Here is a 22,495-nt window from a genome sequence, read left to right as displayed (position 1 = left end):
TCCTGCAGGAGGTCAGCTGCATGGACGTGGACATCTGTGTCTCCACATTGGGCAGTGGCAGTGATTAGGCATTGTCAGGAGACCTCACTGAAGGGCTAAGACAGTAAAGGGGGAAAATGCCCAATGCCATTTGATAATGGCAGGACTTGATTCGGGGCACACATTAAAAACCAACTGGGGTGGCTGGGTGCAGTGGCTCATGCCTGTAATCCCAGCACTTTGGAAGGCCAAGGCAGGCAGATGGCCTGAGGTCAGAAGTTCAAGATCAGCCTGGCTAACATGGTGAAACCCTGTCTCTAGTAAAAATACAAAAATTAGCCAGGCATGGTGGCGCATGCCTGTAGTCCCAGATACTCGGGAGGCTGAGGCAGGAGAATTACTTGAACCTGGGAGGTGGAGGTTGCAGTGAGTTAAGATTGCAACACTGCATTCCAGCCTGGGCAATAGAGCAAGACTCCATTACAAAAATAAAATAAATAAAATAAAATAAATTTTTTTAAAAAAACAATTTGGATATCCCAGAATTGAGATACTTTGCAAACATTACAGGTTATGTATTTTTGTGACATGGAAAATTGTTATTTGTAAGTCATCTGAATATTTTTTGGCTTAGTCCTCTTAGTTGGAATATTGGGCCCAGTGTAACTCTCTACCCTTAAAGAGAAATGGTGCAAAGATCATCTAATCTGATTGCCATTATCTGTCACTGTTGATTGCCAGGATTGATGTGGTTATATGACTATCAAAGCAAATGTCTCCTTCCTCTTTGGATATACTTTGTGTCTCAAATCTGAATACCTTCATCAAAAAGGAAGATATTCTCTATCATGATCTTCCCATCAGTCAAGGTTCCAGCAGGAAACAGATGGTTCCTAATTATGATAACCTGAGGAGGGCTTATTTACAACAGAACTAATTATAAAGGTGTGGGCAGGCTTCAGAATCCTTCTCAACACAGAGCTCCAGGCTGTCTTAACCAACCAACCAGAGTTGACAAATGAACTGTACCTGTTTTTCAGTGTGACTCCTGTAGATTACTGTTAGTTGCATCTTCCTTAAGGAGCCAAGAAAGCAATAGATTACTTACCTATTTTTATATAAAGACATTACAAATAGGCAGGAAATTCTCATATGCAACAAGTTAAGAGAGGACATAAATTCTGAACTGAGAAAGACCCACCTCTTAGCTGCCCAAGGCAGGAAACCAACACATCTCTGTATTAGTCCATTCTTGCACTGCTATAAAGACATGCCTGAGACTGGGTAATTTATAAAGAAAAGAGGTTTAATTGGCTTCTGATTCTTCAGGCTGTACAGGAAGCATAGCAGCTTCTGCTTCTGGGGAGGCCTCAGGAAGTTTCCAATCATGGCAGAAAACAAAGTGGGTGCAAGGTGTCATACATGCCAGGAACAGGAGCAAGAGGCAGTGAGGGGAAGATGCCACACACTTTTAAACAACCAGATCTCATGAGAACTCATTCACTATCAGGAGAACAGCACCAAGGGGATGGTGCTAACCCATTCATAAGAATCTGCCTCCATCATTCAGTCACCTCCCACCAGGTCCCACCTCTAACACTGGGTATTACAATTGAACATGAGATTTGGGTAGGGACACAGATCCAAACCATATCATTCTGCCCCGGTATCTCCCAAATCTCATGTCCTTCTTATATTACAAAATAAAATCATTCCTTCCCACCAATCCCCAGTCTTCACTCATTCCAACATTAACTCAAAAGTCTCATCTGAGACAAGGCGTCCCTTCTGCCTATGAACCTGTAAAATCAAAAACAAGTTTGTTATTTCCCAAATGCAATGGGAGTATAGGCATTGGGTAAATACTTCCACTCCAAAAGGGAGACATCAGCCAAAAGAAAGGGGCTACAGGCCCCGTGTAAGTCCTAAACCCAGCAGGGCAGTCATTAAATCTTAATGCTCCAAAATCTCTTTTGACTCTATGTCCCACATCCCAACCATACTGGTGTGGATGGTGGGCTCCCAAAGCCTTGGCCAATGCTGCCTCTGTGGCTTTTCAGGGTTTAGCCTCCACAGCTGCCCTCATGGACTGATGTTGAGTGCCTGCGGCTTTTCTAGGCACAGGGTGCAAGCTGCCAATGGATCTTCTGGGGCCTAGAGGACAGTGACCCTCTTCTCACAGCTCCACAAGGCGGTGCCCCAGTGGGGACTCTGTGTGGGGGCTCCAACCCCACATTTTCCCTCTGCGCTCCCTAGTAGAGGTTCTCCATGAGGGCTCTGCCCCTGCAGCAGGCTTTTGCCTGGACACCCAGGCTTTTCCATACATCCTCTAAAGTCTAGGCCTCAACTCTTATACTCTGCACACCCACAGGCTTACCACCACATGGAAGCCACCAAGGCATACAGTTTGCACCCTCTGAAGCAGCAGCCTGAGCTGTACCTGGGCCCCTTTGAGCCATGGCTAGAGCTAGAGTGACTGAGATGCAGAAAGCAGTGTCCCAAGGCTGCACAGAGCAGCAGGGCCCTAGGCCTGGACCATGAAACCATTCTTCCTTCCTAGGCCTCTGGGCCTGTGATGGGAGGAGCTACTGTGAAGGTCTCTGAATTGCCTTCCAGGTCTTTTCCCCATTGTCTTGGCTATTAGCACTTGGCTCCTTTTTACTTACGCAAATTTCTGCAGCCTACTTGAATTCCTCCCCTGAAAATGGGCTTTTCTTTTCTACCACATGACCAGGCTGCAAAGTTTCCACTTTTACCCTGTTTCCCTTTTAAATATAAGTTCCAGTTTTAGGTCATTTTTTTACTCATGCAGGTGAACATATATTGTTAGAAACAGCCAGGCTACATTTCGAATTTGGCTGCTTAGAAATTTCTTCTGCCAGATACTCTAAATCATCATTCTCAAGTTCAAAGTTCCACAGATCCCTAGGGCAGGGGCACAGTGCTGCCAAGTTTTTCCTAAAGCATAATAAAAGTGACCTTTGCCCCAGTTCCCAATAAGTTCCTCATTTCCATTTGAGATTTCATCATCCTGGCCTTCACTGTCCATATCACTATGAGCATTTTGGTCACAGCCATGCAACCAGTCTCTAGGCAGTTCCAAATATTCCTTCATCTTCCTCTCTTCTTCTGAGCCCTACACACTCTTCTAATCTCTGTCCATTACCCAGTTCCAGAGTCAGTTCCACATATCCAGGTATCTTTATAGCAATACCCCACTCCTCAGTTTCAAATTTCTGTATTAGTCAGTTCTTGAACTGCTACAGAGAAATACCTGAGACTGGGTAGTTTTTAAAGAAAAGAGATTGAGGCCGGGCGCGGTGGCTCAAGCCTGTAATCCCAGCACTTTGGGAGGCCGAGACGGGCGGATCACGAGGTCAGGAGTTCGAGACCATCCTGGCTAACACAGTGAAACCCCGTCTCTACTAAAAAATACAAAAAGCTAGCTGGGCGAGGTGGCTGGCACCTGTAGTCCCAGCTACTCGGGAGGCTGAGGCAGGAGAATGGCGTAAACCCGGGAGGCAGAGCTTGCAGTGAGCTGAGATCCGGCCACTGCACTCCAGTCCGGGTGACAGAGCGAGACTCCGTCTCAAAAAAAAAAAAAAAAAAAAAAGAGATTGAATTGGATCCTGGTTCTGAAGGCTGTACAGGAAGCATAGCAGCTTCTGCTTCTGCGGAGTCCTCAGGAAGCTGCCAATCATGGCAGAAAACAAAGGGGGACTGAGGCATCTTACATGGCAGGAGCAGGAGCAAGAGAAAGAGGAGGAGGCACCACACACTTTTCAACAACCAGATCTCGTGAGAACCCATTCACTATCAGGAAAACAGCACCAAGGGAATGGACCTAAACCATTCATAAGAAACCACCCCCATGATCCAGTCACCTCCCACTAGGCTGCACCTCCAACACTGGGTATTACAATGGAACATGAGATTTGTGTGGGGACACAGATCCAAACCATAGCAATCCCTAACTTCATAGAGCTTTATTACACATCATAATCACCTTTCTAATTCCCACCCATCCAGCACCTTATCCGGAAAACGGTCAACAGATATATCTTAAATCATATTGAATTGAGTAAAATTGAAATCAAATGAATACTAAATAAATGTTAAACCCATTGGTCTAAATCATAGCTCTTGACTCCTGTGGGATCTTCTTATTTCCACAGGAGAGAACACAAATCTCACTTCTTCCCCGTAGATGGAGGCTGACACTTTGTGCATGCTGTTTCTTTCCTTATTGCTCAGTGACCTCCGTCTTCTCAGTAGAGTGATATGCAGGCTGCCTCCAAATCTTCACATCTCTCTAACCTTCCACCTGCTTACATGTCCACCCACCTATTGAAGCAGCCTCCTTCAACACTTTATGATAGCATCTAGAGCTGTTGTTCTCAAACCTTAGCATGCACGTGCATCTCCTGGAGAGAGCTTGTAAAAACAGCACAGATGGCCGTGCCCCACTCTCAGACCTTCTGATTCAATAGCTCTGGAGCCCAGTGGTTTGCAGGTTAAAGAGCACCCAGGTGATGCTGATGCTGGGGTCCACGCTGTGAGAAGCACTGACTTGGGATTGTTCACAATCCTCACTGCAGGTTTGAATTACCTGAGAAGCTTAAAAAAAAAGAAATACAACAGGCTGGGCACAGTGGTTCATGCCTGTGATCCTAGCACTTTGGGAGGCCAAGGCGGATGGATCACCTGAGGTCAGGAGTTCAAGACCAGCCTGGCCAACACAGCAAAACCCTGTCTCTACTAAAAATACAAAAATTAGCGGGCATGGTGGTGCATGCCTATAATTCCAGCTTCTAGGGGGGCTGAGGCAGGAGGATTGCTTGAACCTGGGAGGCGGAGGTTGTAGTGAGCTGAGATCGTGCCACTGCACTCCAGCATGGGCGACAGAGAGACACCGTCAAAAAAAAAAAGGAAAAGAAAAAGAAAACAGTGCTTAAGCTCTACTTTCATACATTCTGATTTAATGGATTAAGAATGTGGCCCAGGTTTAAGGTAACACAGGTTATTCTAAGGTGCTATGGGATTGAGAACCACTGACACAGAGACCATGGGAAACAGCAGAGATCAGGGAAAGAGACAAAAGGCCGTAGGAAGAGGACCAGCGATGGGCTCGAAGTTATAAGTTCAGTGTGGTTGTTGTTCCCACTAGTCTAGTGAAGTGTGATGATTAGCAGTGGTGTCCCTGCACCAGTTTTGCCTCAATCTCAGTCTTTTCCCTTGATCAGATCATGTTAAGCTTGTCGAAGACTCTGACAGAGGGTTATTTAAAAAATACTTTGTGCTCCTAGAAAGGTTAGTTTTTTGCCAAAGGTACCTAGTAGAGCTCTTTATTGGAAAGGAGCAGGGAAAAGTAAAGGCTAAATTTTAGTTTTTAAGGTGTGAGGAGAAGCTAATAGCAAAAGATAAAACATGGTATGTATTTGATGGCAGAGCTTTTTAAACCATCTGTGCATGGCCATTCTTGCTGATGTTGTTTTTATATATAGCTCTCACTGAAGGTCTAGCCCAATTTCTGGCATATAATACATGCAAGGATGGTTGGATGAGTTAAGCTAAAGGTGACCAAATCTCCTCAGTCGCTTCAAAGTGGTGGAGCATTGGACACTTGTCTTTTATTCCGTATTTCTTAGCTTTTTGGCATCACATTGTTTTGGCACTCATTTTGATTGACTCTTCTTGTAAAAATAGCCTTGTTGAAATGACTATCTTAATTTCTGTTATAATTAACTATCTTAATTTCTGTTATAACAACTCAGATACTCTTTCAAAGTGGAATCATCCTGACATGGGGTTTATGTCCAATAATCCTAATAATACTGAAAGTGTTCACTGTGCAGGCTCTCAACTGTCTTACTGTCTTGTTTTGTAATGGATTTGATGCCTAGCAATACACACAGTCCCATCGTTACTCCAAAAGTGATTTTCACTCAACATGACCAGCAATATTATGATGCTTTTTTGGGTTATTATCTCACAGTGTCATATCTTAGCCACAGGCCATTGCACTGGGGCCATAGCCTCCAGAGAATAAAGCCAAAAATATTCTTTCAAGCGTAACCTGTTTACCTATTTCAGGTAAGGGATTTTTTTCAAGTTACCAAAAATAGTATTTCATGCTTTGTACTTATTTTTAAAAGGGACTTTCACATCTAATTCTCCTTTGATCTTCCTGACAGTCCTACACAGCAGGCGGGTGAGATGTCATTATGACCATTTGTCATTAGTGAAATTGGGTGTGGAGGGGTAAGGGGCTGACTTGCGCTCAAGGGACCTTCTGTTGAGTGGTGCAGGCAGGCCAGGATGCGGGCCTCAGGGCCCCAGTCCATCTTCCCCTCTCTGTGCTCTCTCCTTTAGCCAGGCTAACTGTTCCTAGCTTGAGGGCAATGACAGAGAGAAATTTGAAAATTATTGACGGAAACGCCTGGGAAGAGCTGTGCGTGCGGATCAATAGTATTAAGAGTTGTTCTGCTCAGTTTGCAGAGAGAAAAGGGCATAGTACTGAGGAATAAAAGCAAAACTGCTGTTCAGCCCTCCCAGCAGCCCCTCTTCTGTGGCAGGAATGCCTTCCCATAAGCCCAGCATTCTCATTCATCCCATGGGCACGACTCCAGGCGTGAGAGATTATTAATTTGTTTAACATAAAAAATCAAATGAGCCCCTATTATGTGCCAGCCGCTGTACTAAGTACTAAGAACACAGAGATAAATAAGATTTAATTTGTGATTTTGGAGCATTCATAGTTCAACTGAGAAGATCTTCATGTACGCAGGTATCATCAATGTAATGGATAAGGCCATCGTCAAGATGGGGAACTCCATAGACAGAACCACTACCTCTGCCTGATAGAATCAGAGGAGGCATCTCAGCTTCCTTAAACAGTGAATGTGCTACTGGGCTGTCCTACTGTGCATAAGAGAGTGAAGGTAAATGAGGCATTGTGGCCAGGGTGTGGTGTGGAGTGAATTCAAGCATTATTCTTAGTGCAATGTCAGGCGGTGGAAGGCTGTTAGCAGAGGAGTAAAACAACCAAGCTATGTCCTCCCCGCCTCCCAACTTCTCCTCTGCCCCTTCTTAGCACTAAAATACTAGGAAGTTTGACCAGGACTGGCAGTTAAAGCATTCTGTTTGTTCCATCACACAAAGATGAAAAAGCTGAGGCTTAGAGAGGAATGCCATCTCATTCAAGATCTCACACTTGTTAAACAGCAGGCTGACCCAAGCTGGTGACGGGCATGCGTCATACTGCCCAAAGCCACTCTGAAGGATAGGGCACCCCTGGTCTTTTTATCACACTTGAGATCTGCTAAGTAGCCGGAACTGGGAAATACGAAGAGGAAAATAGGAGACTATTAGTCAAAGGTATCATATACTAGAGAAAGGTTTAGTAAAATAAGGGCTCTAAAAGGCCACTGGATTAGACAATTAAATCATCGATGACCCTATCAAGAACTGATTCAGTAGAGCAGGGCTTCTCAACCTAAGCACCGTAGATGCTTTGGACTGAATGATCTTTGCGGTGGGGGCTGTCCCATGCATTGGAAGATGTTTAGCAGCACCCTGGCCTCTATCTACTGGATGCCAATAGCACCCTCTCAATCGCAACAACCAAAAATAACTTCAGACATTACCAAATGGATCCTTGGAGGCAAAATCACCCGTGCTGAGGACCAGCACAGTAGAGCTGTGTGAACAGAAGCCAGACTGGAGGGTTACTGAGGCCTCAAACCTGGACCACCCTTTCGAGAGGTCTGGCAGCCAAGAGCAGACAAGTGAGAAGGGTGAGCTGGAGGAGGAGGCTGGCGTCAGAGGACAGCTTTGTTCATTTGCTGTTGTTTTAATGAGTTTTATTTCTAATGGAGAATACATTTGTTTGCCCTAAGGAAAGAAGCAAGAAAGAGGTAAAGGTTAAAGGTAAGGGAAAGTCACGGAGTAGCATCCATTTAATTATTTCACAAACATCAAGCATCTCCAGTTACCAGACTCTGTGCCAAGCTCTGCAGACGTCATGGTGAACAAGTGAGAGGTTCCTTGTTCAAAAAATATTGAAAAGTTTGAAATGGCAACAGAGCATTAAACCCCAAGCACGAAGCCCTTCTGTGCAGGGGTGGAGTGGGAGGGTGTTCTGTGCATCCGCTCAGATCCTATGCACAGGAAGCCATCCCTGGTAGTGAGTGAGACAGAGGTGACCGTGGCCTCACGGAGTGTAAGCCTCATTGTCTGGTGAACAGGACAGGCAATAAATGGAAGTATAACAAGCACGGGGGTATGGAACATGCAGGAATATTGTTGCACACTGTAGCACACCTAAACCAAGAGATTAGCAGACAGAGGAAGTGATACTGAAGCTTTAAGCTGTAACGTTCGGGATTATTGTCGGTTAGCCAGACAGAGAGGAAGGAAAAGAATGGTAAGGCTATGAGGAAGGGCATGCAAATCTGGAAGGAACCAAGAAGAGATGGTTCTGGGTGAAGGACAGGATGGGCAGATTCTTGACAGGTAGCCAGATCATGAAGAATCTTTCAGAACATTGAGTGTTTTGACTCTTTCCGGGGAGCACTGTAAAGGCATGCTTACTTTTCAAGCACAGAGTGGTATGATCAGATCAGTCCCTTAGAACGATCATTCTGTGTGGGCTGGAGGAAGACCAGAGTGGGATAGGCTGGCAGCAACTGGGAGAGATGCTGATGGGCTGCTTTCCCAAGGTGGTGGTGGATGGAATCGGAGATGGTTTGGATACAGGACTCTTGGTAGTTGATTGGCCATTAAGAGTGAAGTTCAGAGAGGATGATTCCCAGTTTCATGGCCTGGACATCTCACTGGGACTCCATGTAAGACTACTTGGAGAGGAAGACGTATGGGGGAAGAAGATGAATTAATTCATTTGGGACCCTTTAAGTCTGATGGCCCATAGGAGTACAAGATAGCAGTTAGAAAGGTGGCCAGGAACTCAAAAACATGACTGGAGGTTTAGATTTTGGAATCATCAGCATATTGATGCTTTGGAAGTCATAAGTATTGATGAGATCATCCAAGGAGCATGTGTGGCATCTGAACTGGTGGGATCTGGGTTAAATAGCTACTAAATGAGCATCTATTATGCTCTCTATGCTCTCTTAGGAGCTGGGGATGTAGTAATAACCAAGGCTGGACAGAAATGCCCCAATCCTCATGGAACTCACAGGTTCTCAGGAGGAAGTTTCCAAAGGATATAGAGGGGATAGAATTCAGCGCTTCTCCGTTTCCCCTGATCCCACCAAGTCCATCTATGTTTGTTCAGTCTTCCATCTAGGATACCTGTTAGAAAACCCCATCTCCTCCTACTTTTAGAGAGAGGACCTTATTTTCTGTCATTCTCCATGAGGACTTTTGCATTTCCTCTTTCCATCTGTCTGAAAATGCAGTTACCTTCCTCTCGTGCTGAGTTGCAGAAAACTCAAGTTAATTCTGTTTTTCCTTTGTCCTGAAATGCAGATCCAGTTTCAGAGATCCAGACTTTAAAATCAAGGCCCTCAAAACAATAAGCAGTTGTAAATGCTAATGAAAGCTGTGACCTTGGTGTTCTGGAACTGGCAGAAAGCCCATTAGCTCTGTGCAGCAGAACTAATCTCTGTTGGCCTCAACAAGCCAAACCAACAAAACCTACAAGGGTTTTGTCACTTCTCCACGGAGATACTGTAATATGCAAAGACAATGCTACCTGCTCTGCATACATTTAAAGCATTTTGCCACGACATTCTCTACCAGTCTTCTTTTTCCAAGGTCAAAACTGAAGTGTCCTTCATTTTGGGCTTTTATTGTTTTTTTTCTTTTTTTCAGTCTTTCTATGCAAAAAAGAAAACTTCAATTTATTTGATTATTTCTTTTTTTTTTTTTTTTTTTTGAGACAGAGTCTTGCTCTGTCACCCAGGCTGGAGTGCAGTGGCCGGATCTCAGCTCACTGCAAGCTGCGCCTCCCGGGTTTACGCCATTCTCCTGCCTCAGCCTCCCGAGTAGCTGGGACTACAGGCGCCCGCCACCTCGCCCGGCTAGTTTTTGTATTTTTAGTAGAGACGGGGTTTCACCGTGTTAGCCAGGATGGGCTCGATCTCCTGACCTCGTGATCCGCCCGTCTCAGCCTCCCACAGTGCTGGGATTACAGGCGTGAGCCACCGCGCCCGGCGATTATTTCTTATGCTTAGCAGTAGAGACAGCATTGTTCAGACTGAAAAAAAAGGCAAGATCCATTCTTAAATTTTTAAAGAAAATAGAAGGCTCACATATGGCCATTGATGGCACGTGGCATTTAAACAGGACCCCAGAGATTTTTCAGTTCACTGTACATGGAGAATCATTTAGCCATAGTCCATGGTAAAGAAAAAACCATTTGAGGCATGGAAACCATTTTGCCGCTCAGACATATTTTATAAACCAGGGTCACATATATAGTAGTAGCAAAGCTACTTAAGATCACTTGAAAGTACACTAAACATTTAGTTCTGGATGATTCATTTTATATAAAAATTTATCTCCAAAAATCATTGCCTTTGACATCTAGCAAAGTGATCATGTTTAGATATATAGTCAGGAATTGTTTTTAATTTAATATTAGTTTTAATCAGATACAACTAGTGAAATCTACTGGCAAGATAGGAACAAAGGAGATACAGTAAATTCAGAAGGCGTCTTGACTTTGATTCTTGGAGTTATCAGCTCCTTGGGATGATTCATACAGGTGACCACGTCATTGTGCTCTGCTGCTCGGTTTTCTGTGTTAACCAATACTTAATAGATGCACCAGGTACATCGATCATAAAATGAGCCAAGCAGATGGCTGCTTTGCTTGGTGAAGATGGCAAGATGCCCTGGGTGTCCCCTGAAAACTTTGATGACTAGAATTCCAAAGCTGGAGCTTTATGCCTTGGGTTTGTAAATTTGTCTCTGTTCAAAGACAAATCTCCCAATGAAAGGTAAAATTTTAAACTAAAATAAGTCATCTTCAGTGTAGCTCAATTTGAATGAATAAACAAAAGCTATCAACTGGGAACTCCTCTGTAATTCCAATACTGAACATTGCAAATCTACATGCAACCCACTCTGTCCTACTTGCCCACTGTCCCAGTAAAGAGCTGTTCCTCTTCTACTCAAAAATAATGCCACCCCATCCCTTGGATCCCAAGCCCTCCTACGTTCTCAGGACTCATGCACTATCAGTTGGGCCTCTTCCTTTTTATATATTCAGCTTCTCCCTCCACCCCCCGCCATCTAATCTGGATTCTTTCCATTAAACATGCCCCATTTTCTTCCATTAAAAAATAAAATTTGGGCCGAGTGCGGTGGCTCATGCCTGTAATCCCAGCACTTTGGGAGGCTGAGGTTGGGTGGATCACCTGAGGTCAGGAGTTCGAGACCAGCCTGGCCAACATGGCGAAACCCCCATCTCTACTAAAAATACAAAAATTAGCTGGTGTGGTGGCACGTCCCTGTAGTCCCAGCTACTCAGGAGGCTGAGGCAGGAGAATCACTTGAACCTGGGAGGTGGAGGTTACAGTGAGCCGAGATGGTGCCACTGCACTCCAGCCTGGGCCACAGAGTGAACCCTCGTCTGAGAAAAAAATACAATACAATTTGGCCAGGTGTGGTAGCTTATAGCAGTAATCCCAGCACTTTGGGAGGCCAAGGCAGGAGGACAGCTTGAAGCCAGGAGTTTGAGACTGGCCTGGGCAACACAGAAAGACCCCATCTCTACCAAAAATTAAAAATTAGCTAGGCATGGTGATGCATGCCTATAGTCCCAGCTGCTCAGGAGGCTGAGGTGGGAGGATCACTTGAGCCCGGGAGGTTGAGGCTGCAGTGAACCAAGGTGGTGCCACTGCACTCCAGCTTGGGTGGCCACGTGAGGCCCCATCTCTGAAAAAAATAAACAATAAAATAAATAAAATAAAATTCCACCACAGCCTCCTTCACTTCTACTTCTCTCACCCCCTTCAAAGCCAGGCTTCGTGGCCAAGTCCTTCACCTTCGGTGCATCCATTTTCCCACCCCTGTCCTCAGCCCTCTCCAATCTTGTTTCTCTTCCTGCCACCCCACTGAAGGGGCTCCAGTAACAGCCTCCATGGTGCTAAACCCAGTGGGCATTTTTCTTCAGGCCTCATCTAACCTTACAGCAGCTCTCAGCACTCTTTGTGGGCCACACCTATTGTCTTACTGTTAACGAAAAGACTGACACACAGGTCAAAGCAAATAGCACTTATTTGGGAGACAAAGAATGGCAGTTGGGGTCCACCGGATCAGGGCAGCCCTGAAGAGTGCCCCACAAAGCTGGCTGCAGGAGAGAATTTTTAAAATAGAGGATTGTCACAAAAAGTTATCTTCAGAAGTAGTTCATTGGCCAGGCAGAAATCCTAAATCACAAAGCCGTTGTGATTGGTTAGTTAATGAGGGTACACTCAGCTGAGGTGTTGAAGGCCAGCAGATGCTGACTTCAGTTGTTTCACCGAGTCTAGTGGAACATCCCCTGGTTTGACCTTCAGCAGGTGTGAGTGTGATCCTCTTCGACTCCACTTCAGAAAGCCTTAGCATTAGTTACTTTATTTTCTTTCCCATTACGTTGCTTCCATGATATGACATTTTAGTCTTTATGCTATCTCCAAGAACTGCCCCTCCCCAGAGTCCATGGCAGGTTCATCCTCCTTAGTCCATGCATTAAATACTAGAATTCTGCAAGGTTCCATCCCAAGCCCTCTCCTCTTCCCACTCTCTACTCTGTCCATACTCATGGCTTCAAATATTGTCTATATTACAGACTAGTCTCAGATTTCTATCACTGGCCTAGTCCTCTCCTCTCTACTGAGCTAAACGTATCCCGCTGCCTACATGACAGCTTCATTCACATGTCTCAGGAGCATTCTGATATAACAGATCCAAACTCAAATTCATTATTTTCTTCTACTCTTCCTTCACAAATGCCCTGGTTCTCTTGCAGTGCCCCTGCCTCAGTGAACAGCATTCCCATCCATCTAGTTGCAATAGTTAGAAAACCTAAGGAGATATCCTGTACACCTGCTTCTTCCTGTCCATTCATGTATGCTGTGGCTACATGACTTCATAAGAGCTTGCACATCACCGCCACGGCCTTGCCCAAGCCTCCACCATCTCTTACCAGGTGTGCCAAGCCTCCCGAAGCCTCTTCTCAGGTTGCCTCTTGCTTCCTCCAGTCTCTTCTCTGTATAACAACCAGCGTGATGTTTTTCCACTGTAAGTCTGATCATTTCATTACTCCTCCCCTCCCACACCCTAAAACTTAAAACTTTTCAGCGGTTTCACATTGCTCCTAGAAAAAGAAGATCGAAGTCCTGGAAGCAGCTGTATTAGGCTATTCCCACACTGCTATGAAGAAATACCTGAGACTGGGTAGTTTATAAAGAAAAGAGGTTTAATTGGCTCACAGTTCTGCAGGCTGTACAGGAAGCATGATGCTGGCATCTGCTTCTGGTGAGGCCTCAGGAAGCTTCCAATCATGGTGGAAAACAAAGGGAAAGCAAGGTGTCTTACATTGGAGGAGCAGAAGCAAGGGGGAAGGTCTACACACTTTTAAACAACCAGATCTCGCGAGAATGCACTCACTCTCACCAGAACAGCACCAAGGGGTTGGTGCTAAACTGTTCATGAAAAACTACCCCCCATGATCCAATCACCTCCCACCAGGCTCCACCTCCAACACTGGGGATTACAATTCAACATGTGATTTGGGCGGGGACACAGATCCAAATCACACCCACAGCATCTGGCCCCTGCCCTCCTTCCCACCAACCTTCTCTCCTTCCTCTCTGCCCAGAGAGAGCGTCCTTCTTCCATCCCTGAGCTCTGGGCACAGTGTCGCTTCCTCCTGGAAGCCTTTCCTGACCTCCTGATTTGGTCAGATCCAGAGATCCCTGCACCAAGTACCTCACCATGGAAGCCCTTACTCTAGCTACATTTTACACTCATTTCTGTGACTATTTGATTAATGGCTACCCCCCATCCTCTTCCAGTCTTCTCTGTTCCAGGTCAGGGACTGGTTTTGCTCATCACTGTACCCTGGTACCTAATATAGAACCTGACACAGCACTGGCACTAATAAGTGACTTGCTAAATGAATGAATGGGTTTACATTTGAATGTAGCTGAGTCTCTGGCACCCATTTCTAAAACAAGTCTTGACAGGAATGAGATAGAGCAAGAGTGATGACATAATTCTAGGAACTCGAGGGGGGAGGACTCCAGGGAGTAGAGTCAAGGCAGAACCACAGACACTTTATCTCCTTCACAGTTTTGCCTTGTGCCCAGCCAGCCCCGCTTCCGTGTGGCTGCTGAATGGTTTTTGTCTGACTCAGCTCTTGATGGCAAACTGAGATTGCTGCAAGAATGAACAGTGCCTTCCACATGGGCAGTGAAAGTCTAAGTCATGCCCAACTTGCTTATTGTTTTGAGGATATTTTATTACACGCCAGTCCTTGGAAACTGTTGATCCAGTTTTACCTTGCACATTGTAATCACCGATGTGCACCTCCGGGCTGTCAGCACCTTAAGAATGTGCCTGGCCTCCAGGTGGCCCCTGGTTCATGTTGGGTAGATTGGCGGATGAAAGACTTAGGAAAACAAAAATTGGAATTCTTATCATTTGATGATCTCATCCAGCATCTCAAACTCAGAGGCCCTCGGGGGTCCAGGAATGATCTGAAAAAAAAAAAAAAAAAAAAGCAGGACAGATGTGAGCATGCTCACCTGTACTATCTAAGTGAGGCCTGGGGAGTGGGCTAATTAGATCACACACACTCTTTCTAAAGGCATTCAGGCTCAAAAAAAAGTGAAACCAGCTGGGCTCAGTGGCTTATGCCTGTAATCCCAGCACTTTGGGAGGCCAAGGTGGGTGGATCACCTGAGGTCAGGAGTTTGAGACCAGCCTGGCCAACATGGCAAAACCCCATGTCTACTAAAAATACAAAAATTAGCTGGGCATGGTGGCACGCACCTGTAATCCCAGCTACTCAGGAGGCTGAGGCAGGAGAATCGCTTGAACCCAAGAGGTGGAGGTTGCAGTGAACTGAGATTGCACCACTGCACTCCAGCGTGGGCAACAGGGCAAGACTCCGCCTCAAAAAAAGAGAAAAAAGTGTAACCTCTGAGCATGCCAAAGAGAACTGATAGAGTCAAATCCAGTGCACCAGACATCAGTTTGCAACCTCAGACTTAAAGTACCGTGGTTATGGCAGACAAAATATTGACCACCCTTCCACAAGATGTCCACATCCTCATCCCCAAATCTATGAATATGTAACCTTCCAGGGCAAAGGAGACTTTGCAACTGGAATTCAGTTAAAAATCTTGAGATAAAGATTAAATGAATTAACATATGTACAGTGCTTGGAAGCACACCCTTACATTATAGGCATTAAATCAGCCTTAGCTTATTACATTAGTATTTATTATTTGCAGAGAAAAGAACATAGGCCTAGTAGAATCTGATACCTTGTCCGAGGTAAATAGGTTCAGAGCAGAGCCAGGACTAGAACCCAAACCTTCTAGCTCCTGAGCTACTTAGTGCTTTGTCATTACAATGCCACCATATCATTTTCTTCCCAAATCTCATTTTCAAGGTCAAACTAACTATAGCACAGGCCCTTCTGGCGCGCTCAGCTGCATTTTATAGCGATGATTAGTCTTGATGTTCTCAGTCGCTTTCCAGAGAAATAAAACATAAACAGAGGACCTCATTTGAAATTATGGGTATTTGACTATAAAGCAGCCTAGTTAATAACAGAATTTTCTCGGATCAGAGTCTAGTCACTCAGTTTTACCCCCTCCAAATATGACCACCCATTAAAAAAAAAAGGGGGGGCCACTACAGAGCCAGTTGTCATGTTCTGTGATGAGATCAATGCGATGGCACCGTCAAAGCTGATGAGGAAACAACGTAGTCTGCAGACACTTTGCATAAGACTCTGAAACACTGGCCTGACCTCCAAGATGTAGGCGCCACCCGCATTTACAAGGCTTTCTCAAAACATACTGCCCCCAAAACTTAGCTCGACTTAAAGCCTGGGTATTACCAAACCATTCCATAAAAGTGGCTGCCCATCCCTTATAAAAGCAGCAAGTATTTTTAGGGAAAATAAACTGGCAGGTGAGAAAGAGCTGTTAAGATCTTTCAACGTGGAGTCGGTAAGCTGCATTCCAGACCTCTGACACCAGCTCACTCAGTTGTATAATCACCACTTTCCTCCTGCAGCGTGAGAATGCTATTTTAGAAAGGACTCAAAAGATACTGCGTCCAAATTTAGACCCTCTAATATTGTGAATTTCCAGATACACAGCTGGCCCTTGTCAATGGGGATGAAAAATGTCTTAATGGGATTGCAAAAAAAAACAAACTTTGGGTGCAGCGGCTCACGTCTGTAATCCCAACACTTTGGAAGGCTGAAACAGGTGGATCACCTGAGGTCAGGAGTTCAAGACCAGCCTGGCCAACATGGTGAAACCCCGTCTGTACTAAAAATACAAAAAATTAGCATGGGGCATGGTGGCGCGCACCTGTAATCCCAGCTACTCAGGAGGCCGAGGCAGGAGAATTGCTTGAACCCGGGAGGCAGAGGTTGCAGTGAGCTGAGATCACACCACTGCACTCCAGCCTGGGCAACAAAAGCTAAACTCCATCTCAAAAAAAGAAAAAAACCAACTTTTTTCACTCTACTCTCACACTTAGCACACTTGCGTGACCCCACACACTTCTGTGTGACACAGTTCCCCATACACCAAGCAATTCTCCAGCAGACACGAACTGGGCATCCTGTAATTCCATTTGATTCTGACCCTTTCTACTGGGATAGCATCAGATCACACAGGTTAAGGACTCAGTCCCACAGAACTGCCCCCCACTTCAGATGCCAATACCAAGTCGCAGGTTGTCACCAATACTTACGACCCACTAGCTGTAAATTGGGGTTCTCACAACTCCCTCTTTGTGTTCAAATAATTTGCTAAGATGACTCACAGAACTCAGGGAAACACTTACTTTAGCAGTTTCTTACAGAGGTTACAGATGAACAGCCAGATGAAAAGATGGATGGGGCAAGGTACTGGGGGACAGAGGCAGAGCTTCTGTGCACTGTCCAGGTGCCACCCTCCCAGCAGTGGCCCCCAGCCCTGTGGTCAGCCACCAGGAAGCTCATCTAATCTTGTGGTTCAAGAATTTCCATAGAACTTCACCTCCAGCCCCCCACCCTCCCGCTTCCCAGCTGAAAGCTCCATGCCTCTAACCATGTGGTCTTTCTGGTAGCCAGCCCCATCCTAAGTCACCTAATTGGCACAAACTCTGGTGTGCTCCAAAGGGACTCATTCCAAGTAACAAAATACACTCCTGACACTCGGGAAATTCCAAGGGTTTTAGGTGCTCTGTGATAGGAACTGGGTCAAAAACAAATGTTTTATATTATGCCATGGGGATATTTTGAAAAGTAATAATAAATATGAAAATGTTCTTATACTCTTAAAAACACTTTGGAATGCAATTTCCAACAGTTTCAGGGTACTGTAGGTTTTACAGGCAGGTATATGACCAAAAATCCTTTCTCTGACATTCTATTAGGCCAGTCTTGCATTACTGTAAAGGAATACTTCAGACTGGGTAATTTATAAAGAAAAGAGGTTTAATTGGCTCATGGTTCTGCAGGCTATCCAGGCAGCATGGCCCTGGCATTTGCTTGACTTCTAGGGAAGCCTTAGGAAGCTTCCAATCATGGAGGAAGGTGAAGGAGAGGAAGGCATATCACATGGCAAAAGCAGGAGCAAGAGAGAGAGTGGGCAGGGAGTTGCCACACGCTTTTTTTGTTTTTGAGACAGAGTCTCACTTTGTCGACCAGGCTGGAGTGCAGTGGCACGATGTCGACTCACTGCAACCTCCACCTCCCAGGTTCCAGTGCTTCTCCTGCCTCAGCCTCCCAAGTAGCTGGGATTACAGGCATGTACCACCATGCCCAGCTAATTTTTGTGTTTTTAGTAGAGACAGGGTTTCGCCACAAAGTTTTAAATGACCAGATATTGCAAGAACTCACTGTCAAGAAGACAGAACCAAGCCATGAGGGCTCCCCATCCAAGCACCTTACACCAGGCCTCACCCTGAGCAATGGGGATTACCATTCAACATGAGACAAATATCCAAACTAGATGAGACACTGAAGCCCATTCCCTATATAGGATGTGTGGTGGTGACACGGGAATGTCACAGAAGCAACTGATTCTGGCCCAATGCAATAAAGAAAAATACAAATGACAACAAGCTTTGAATTAAAAATATAGTCCTTTCTGGGATATTGAGTCCAGGACTCCCTTGGATACCAAAATCCAAGGATGCTTAAGCCCCTTGTATGAAATGGCTTAGTATTTGCAAAAAAAACTACGCATATCCTCCCATATCCTTTAAATCATCTCTAAATTACTTATATCTAATACAAGATAAATGCTATATCAGTAATTATTAGACTATTGTTTTTGTTTGTATTTTTTAAATATCTTCCATCTGCAGTTGGTAGAACCGAAGAATGTGGAATTCATGGATACAGAGGACCAACTGTAGTTCTGTTTGGAGACTTCATTGACTTATATTTTCACTCTAGGATCTCTCTTCAGATTTTAAGATGTGAACATCTTGCCAACTATGGACACCAGTTTCTAATACCCAGGGAGGAACTGCAACTTCCGTCACTAGGAGAGCATCCTCTCTATCCCTTAGATCCCAGTAGAGGAGTCTGAGAAGCCTAAAATTTCCTCTACAATGATTCAGTCTCTCACACAGCTCATCCCAGTGGGTGAAGCGGAATGCTGGATAATTGCAGGGTTGTTAAATAATTACCAAAACTTCAAAGGTACAGATGTCTCTGTTCCTGCTCAGGCTCCTGAGTCCGTGTCAGTCATTCCTGGCACCTAATGCAGGCATTCCCCCCTCGGATGCCATGCCCGTTCCCTGGCTACTTCTGTCACTACGTGCCATCCACTGCCTGTCCCTGCCTCCACGCATTGCATCATTGCAGGCTCATGCCCTGGCTATGATGTTTCACTTACGGTAGCTAAATTTCATGCCTGGCCACAGGAGTGTCATTTCTGTGTCTTTGCCACTCATGTCTTCTAAGGCTTCAGAATAAGAGGAGCAGGACCAAAAGAAGAGCAGCCATTGTTCTCTGCAGACAGACACACTCTCTCACATGTCCCCGGGGCCACAGGCCTCTTTATGTTCTAACTGGGTCTGTACAGAAGAGGCATAAGACAGGCTTTAGCCTCAAGGGAGGGAGAGGCAAGAGGCCACAGTCCCCAAGTTAGGAGGCCACAAGGAAAGAAAAGGACTTCTGTGAAGAAAAGAGTCCCGTCTAAGTTGCAGTCCACTTGCCTGGGGCCACTGGAGGAGACAGGGCTAGGGAGGGGCCGCTGCAGGGAGGAGGGTGGGGGTCAGCGGCTGTGACATGACGCACGTGCCTCTCCTGGGCTTGAAATTGAGGAACTGAGGAGGCGGTGGTGGCGAGAGTCAGTCTTTCAGAGCACAGGATGGAACAAGAACTCCAGCCACTGACTCTGTCTCATGTATCTGCAAGGGCCGAGGAGATTAATGACCCAAGGAGGCTATGATATGGTCCAAAAACTTTTCCTGGATTTTTTCCGTAGGCGGCTGAGCCAGAGGCCAACTGCGGAAGAACTGGAACAGAGGAACATTTTGAAACGTAAGTGACTAAGCCCATGGCAATCCCTGATGTTTTGTGGCGGCTTTTGTTATTATTTAATGGTAGGCCACAAGGTTTCTACCTTGCGCCTGTGCGGAAAGCACTGAAAACCTTTCTAACGGTTGAGGCCTCATGCGTGTGTGTTAGAACACCAAAGACGACCTCCCCAAAGAGAAGGCAAATTTTATTCCACTTTAGAAGCTCACAGGCGGCAGGCAGAGCCTTCCTTTTAGTGAGTTGTAAAGTCAGAGAGAAGCTGAAAAATTAGAGTGAGACCACTTATTATTTAATGATTTTTGAGAGTAGGGTCACCTTTAAACCAAAATTGGCTTGAAAATGGAGACTGTGATATGGGCGGCTAATGGCCATTTGAACTGAGACTAGAAAGCATGACTTTGCATTGCAGCTGGCTGCTGTTGATAAAAATCCCTCATCCCTTTGAACATTAAATTTAAAGACTAAGAAAGCATTTCCAAGCGAAGTGCTTCATGTCTGTCTCTCAGGATTCCCACAGCTGGTCCCGGGCATGCCTGTCTGATGCTCTCATTCGAGGAAAACTGCCTTTCACCATTGCTGCAGACAGAAAAAAATAAATGAGCCCCTTGTTTGGTTTAAGACACAGAGACATTTGAATATGTACAGAGGATCCACTTGGTGCTTTAAAAAAAAAAGGATACAAAATACTAAAAAAGATCAAGCATTTGATGGACACCAGTATGCGTCAGTTTAGTGGTGGATATTAAATAACTTAAAAATCAAACCATTCTAGTCAGTCATTGCTACCATTCTCACCAACATTGCCTCAAGATAGTGAACAAATATTTCTGGCTTAATTCATGACCCTGTTCCCCCTACCGCACAACACACTTCTAATTTCTCTCCAGAAAGGAAAGATATATACTATGCAGAGTTTTCTAGAAATGCTATGCTGTACAGACTGACTCCTCGCCTCCCCCCGCTCCCCCGCCCCTCCGTGCCTAGTAAATCACATGCAACCGCAGTGTGAGTTTGCCGGGAATTTCCACTGTAACCACACTAAAATATGCTTGACTTTACCTTTCTGCCGTGCTCACTGTGGCCTTGTGACTTGCTCGGTATTTCGTAGTCTGCTGAAGGTTGGTGCTGGGTTCCGCTCTGATGGGGAGGCCTGTTGCCTACAGCACCCACCCCCGCCTGACGCCCCCGCATGTCCGTTTATGTCAACCCTGCCTTTATCAATATCTTGCCTCCCGTCCCCACGCCAGCCACCACTTCCTCAACTCTCAGTGGAAGTTATTTTCAGGATTGGGCCTTCCTCGGTCCTCGGGGAACCCTAAGCATTGCCTAGGTCTCTAGGAATGTGCATTTATTTTTTTTCTGCCCAAGGGGTACCCTTCAAAGTTTCCAAGCTTAATATTCTATATAATGAATTTAGAGCTTTTTCAAAGGATTTCCAAGGTCAGGGAACATTTGGCCTATATGATGTCTTCCTTTCTGCCTCAATCTGGTACCTGAGCCATTATAAACATTCCGTTGTTGGAGAGAAAGATAAACAGCCAGGTGAGCCTGTACAACTTACTCACAACCCCCTGCTGTACTTGTGGCCTCTGACCTGAGGCCTAAATTCAAAGAAGCTAAAAGCCTCCGGGGATTATTTAGGTTTCAGAAAATGGTGCTTATCACACCGGGAATACGGTTTCTGAAAAGAGATCTAAAGTCCCCTAGCTCAGCTCTGGGTTCTCTCAAAGGCATCACATCCCCTCTGTGGCTTGTCCAGATCCCTGGGAGACCACAGGTCCTTTGAGCTTGGGTTTTTACCACCATCAAGCAGGGAGCTTAGATTCAGGGAACCAAAAAGGAGCTGTGAAAGATTGTTCCCATAGCTCTCTTTTATTCTCTTCCCTAATCCCTCTTGTCCTGGCCACATAGTTGCAAATTAAATCACTACTTGACCAATTCAAACAGACGGATCATTTCATAGTTTTGAAACTTTTCAGAAATCAACTTGTTTTCCCACAGGTTCTTATTTTTCCCTGGATTCTGGAACTATGTTCTCCTAAATATTTTTTTAAATTTAATCTATCGCGATTGTTAAATAAACAAACAAAAATGTCTAGTCATATAAGAAAACATCCTCCGACAGTTTGTTTTAAAACTGATTTTCTGAGCTTTCAGCCATTTCAGCTTTCACCGAGGAACTGCTCGGTGTTGGGCGGTGGGGAACAGGGCACAGAGACGCCATGGCTCAGCCCTGGAGCTTTGAGAGCCTTGGATTGGTTTCCAGCCTCACCCTGCCTGGACCTGGGAGCAGCCCCTGTTCTGTCCAGCAGCCAGTGAGGCCCTGTGTACCTCTGAGCACATAATGAACCCTCTGATGGTGGCAGCTGTAATGATGACATCACAGGCCTTTCCTGGCCTGTCTTCCCGGTTGCCTAATGCGGTTGTCTTGGTACCTTCTGCCTGAAAATTCATGAACCTGAGTTGGTCAATGGCTTTGAACTAAAGGTATCGATTCCGTAGGTGGTAGCTTGTGGCCCCACCCCCAAGAGTGACCTAAGAAATGCACATAGGAGATGAAGGGCTCCATGCTCTATCAGCTGTGTCACAGGATGCCTGCTTTCATGGCTCCGAAGGGGCCTGTAAGATCAGAAGTCTGAGGCTAGTAATGAGGAGTAGAGCCGGCCCCAAGCAAAACATGAACACAGGAAAAAGCCTATCTGTGTAACCAATGAGCCAGGTAGGGTGTGACTAGCCACTTAACACCCCTGGGCCTTCAGATCCTCAGTTATAAACCAG

The 22,495-nt window shown here is 45.5% G+C and overlaps 1 protein-coding gene and 1 long non-coding RNA gene across 7 annotated transcripts in view; one reads left to right on the top strand and one right to left on the bottom strand.

The window, feature by feature from the left end:
* PHACTR1 (phosphatase and actin regulator 1) overlaps positions 1–22,495 on the top strand; it is a 336,171-nt gene that overhangs the window by 299,323 nt on the left and 14,353 nt on the right. For all 6 annotated transcript variants that reach the window (XM_010357137.2, XM_030928570.1, XM_010357141.2 and 3 more), the window contains one exon: positions 19,665–19,720. In XM_010357137.2, the coding sequence (XP_010355439.2) occupies positions 19,665–19,720 (56 nt within the window). The remainder of the gene's footprint in view (positions 1–19,664; positions 19,721–22,495) is intronic.
* On the bottom strand, positions 19,985–20,902 carry LOC115896883. The gene is made up of 2 exons (XR_004056792.1): positions 20,777–20,902; positions 19,985–20,293 (listed from the first exon to the last, which is right to left on the bottom strand). It is a non-coding gene; the product is annotated as an uncharacterized LOC115896883 (long non-coding RNA).

This window comes from Rhinopithecus roxellana, chromosome 4 (assembly GCF_007565055.1).
Source record: "Rhinopithecus roxellana isolate Shanxi Qingling chromosome 4, ASM756505v1, whole genome shotgun sequence".
NCBI lineage: Eukaryota > Metazoa > Chordata > Mammalia > Primates > Cercopithecidae > Rhinopithecus > Rhinopithecus roxellana.
This window is presented reverse-complemented; position numbering and strand designations above follow the sequence as displayed.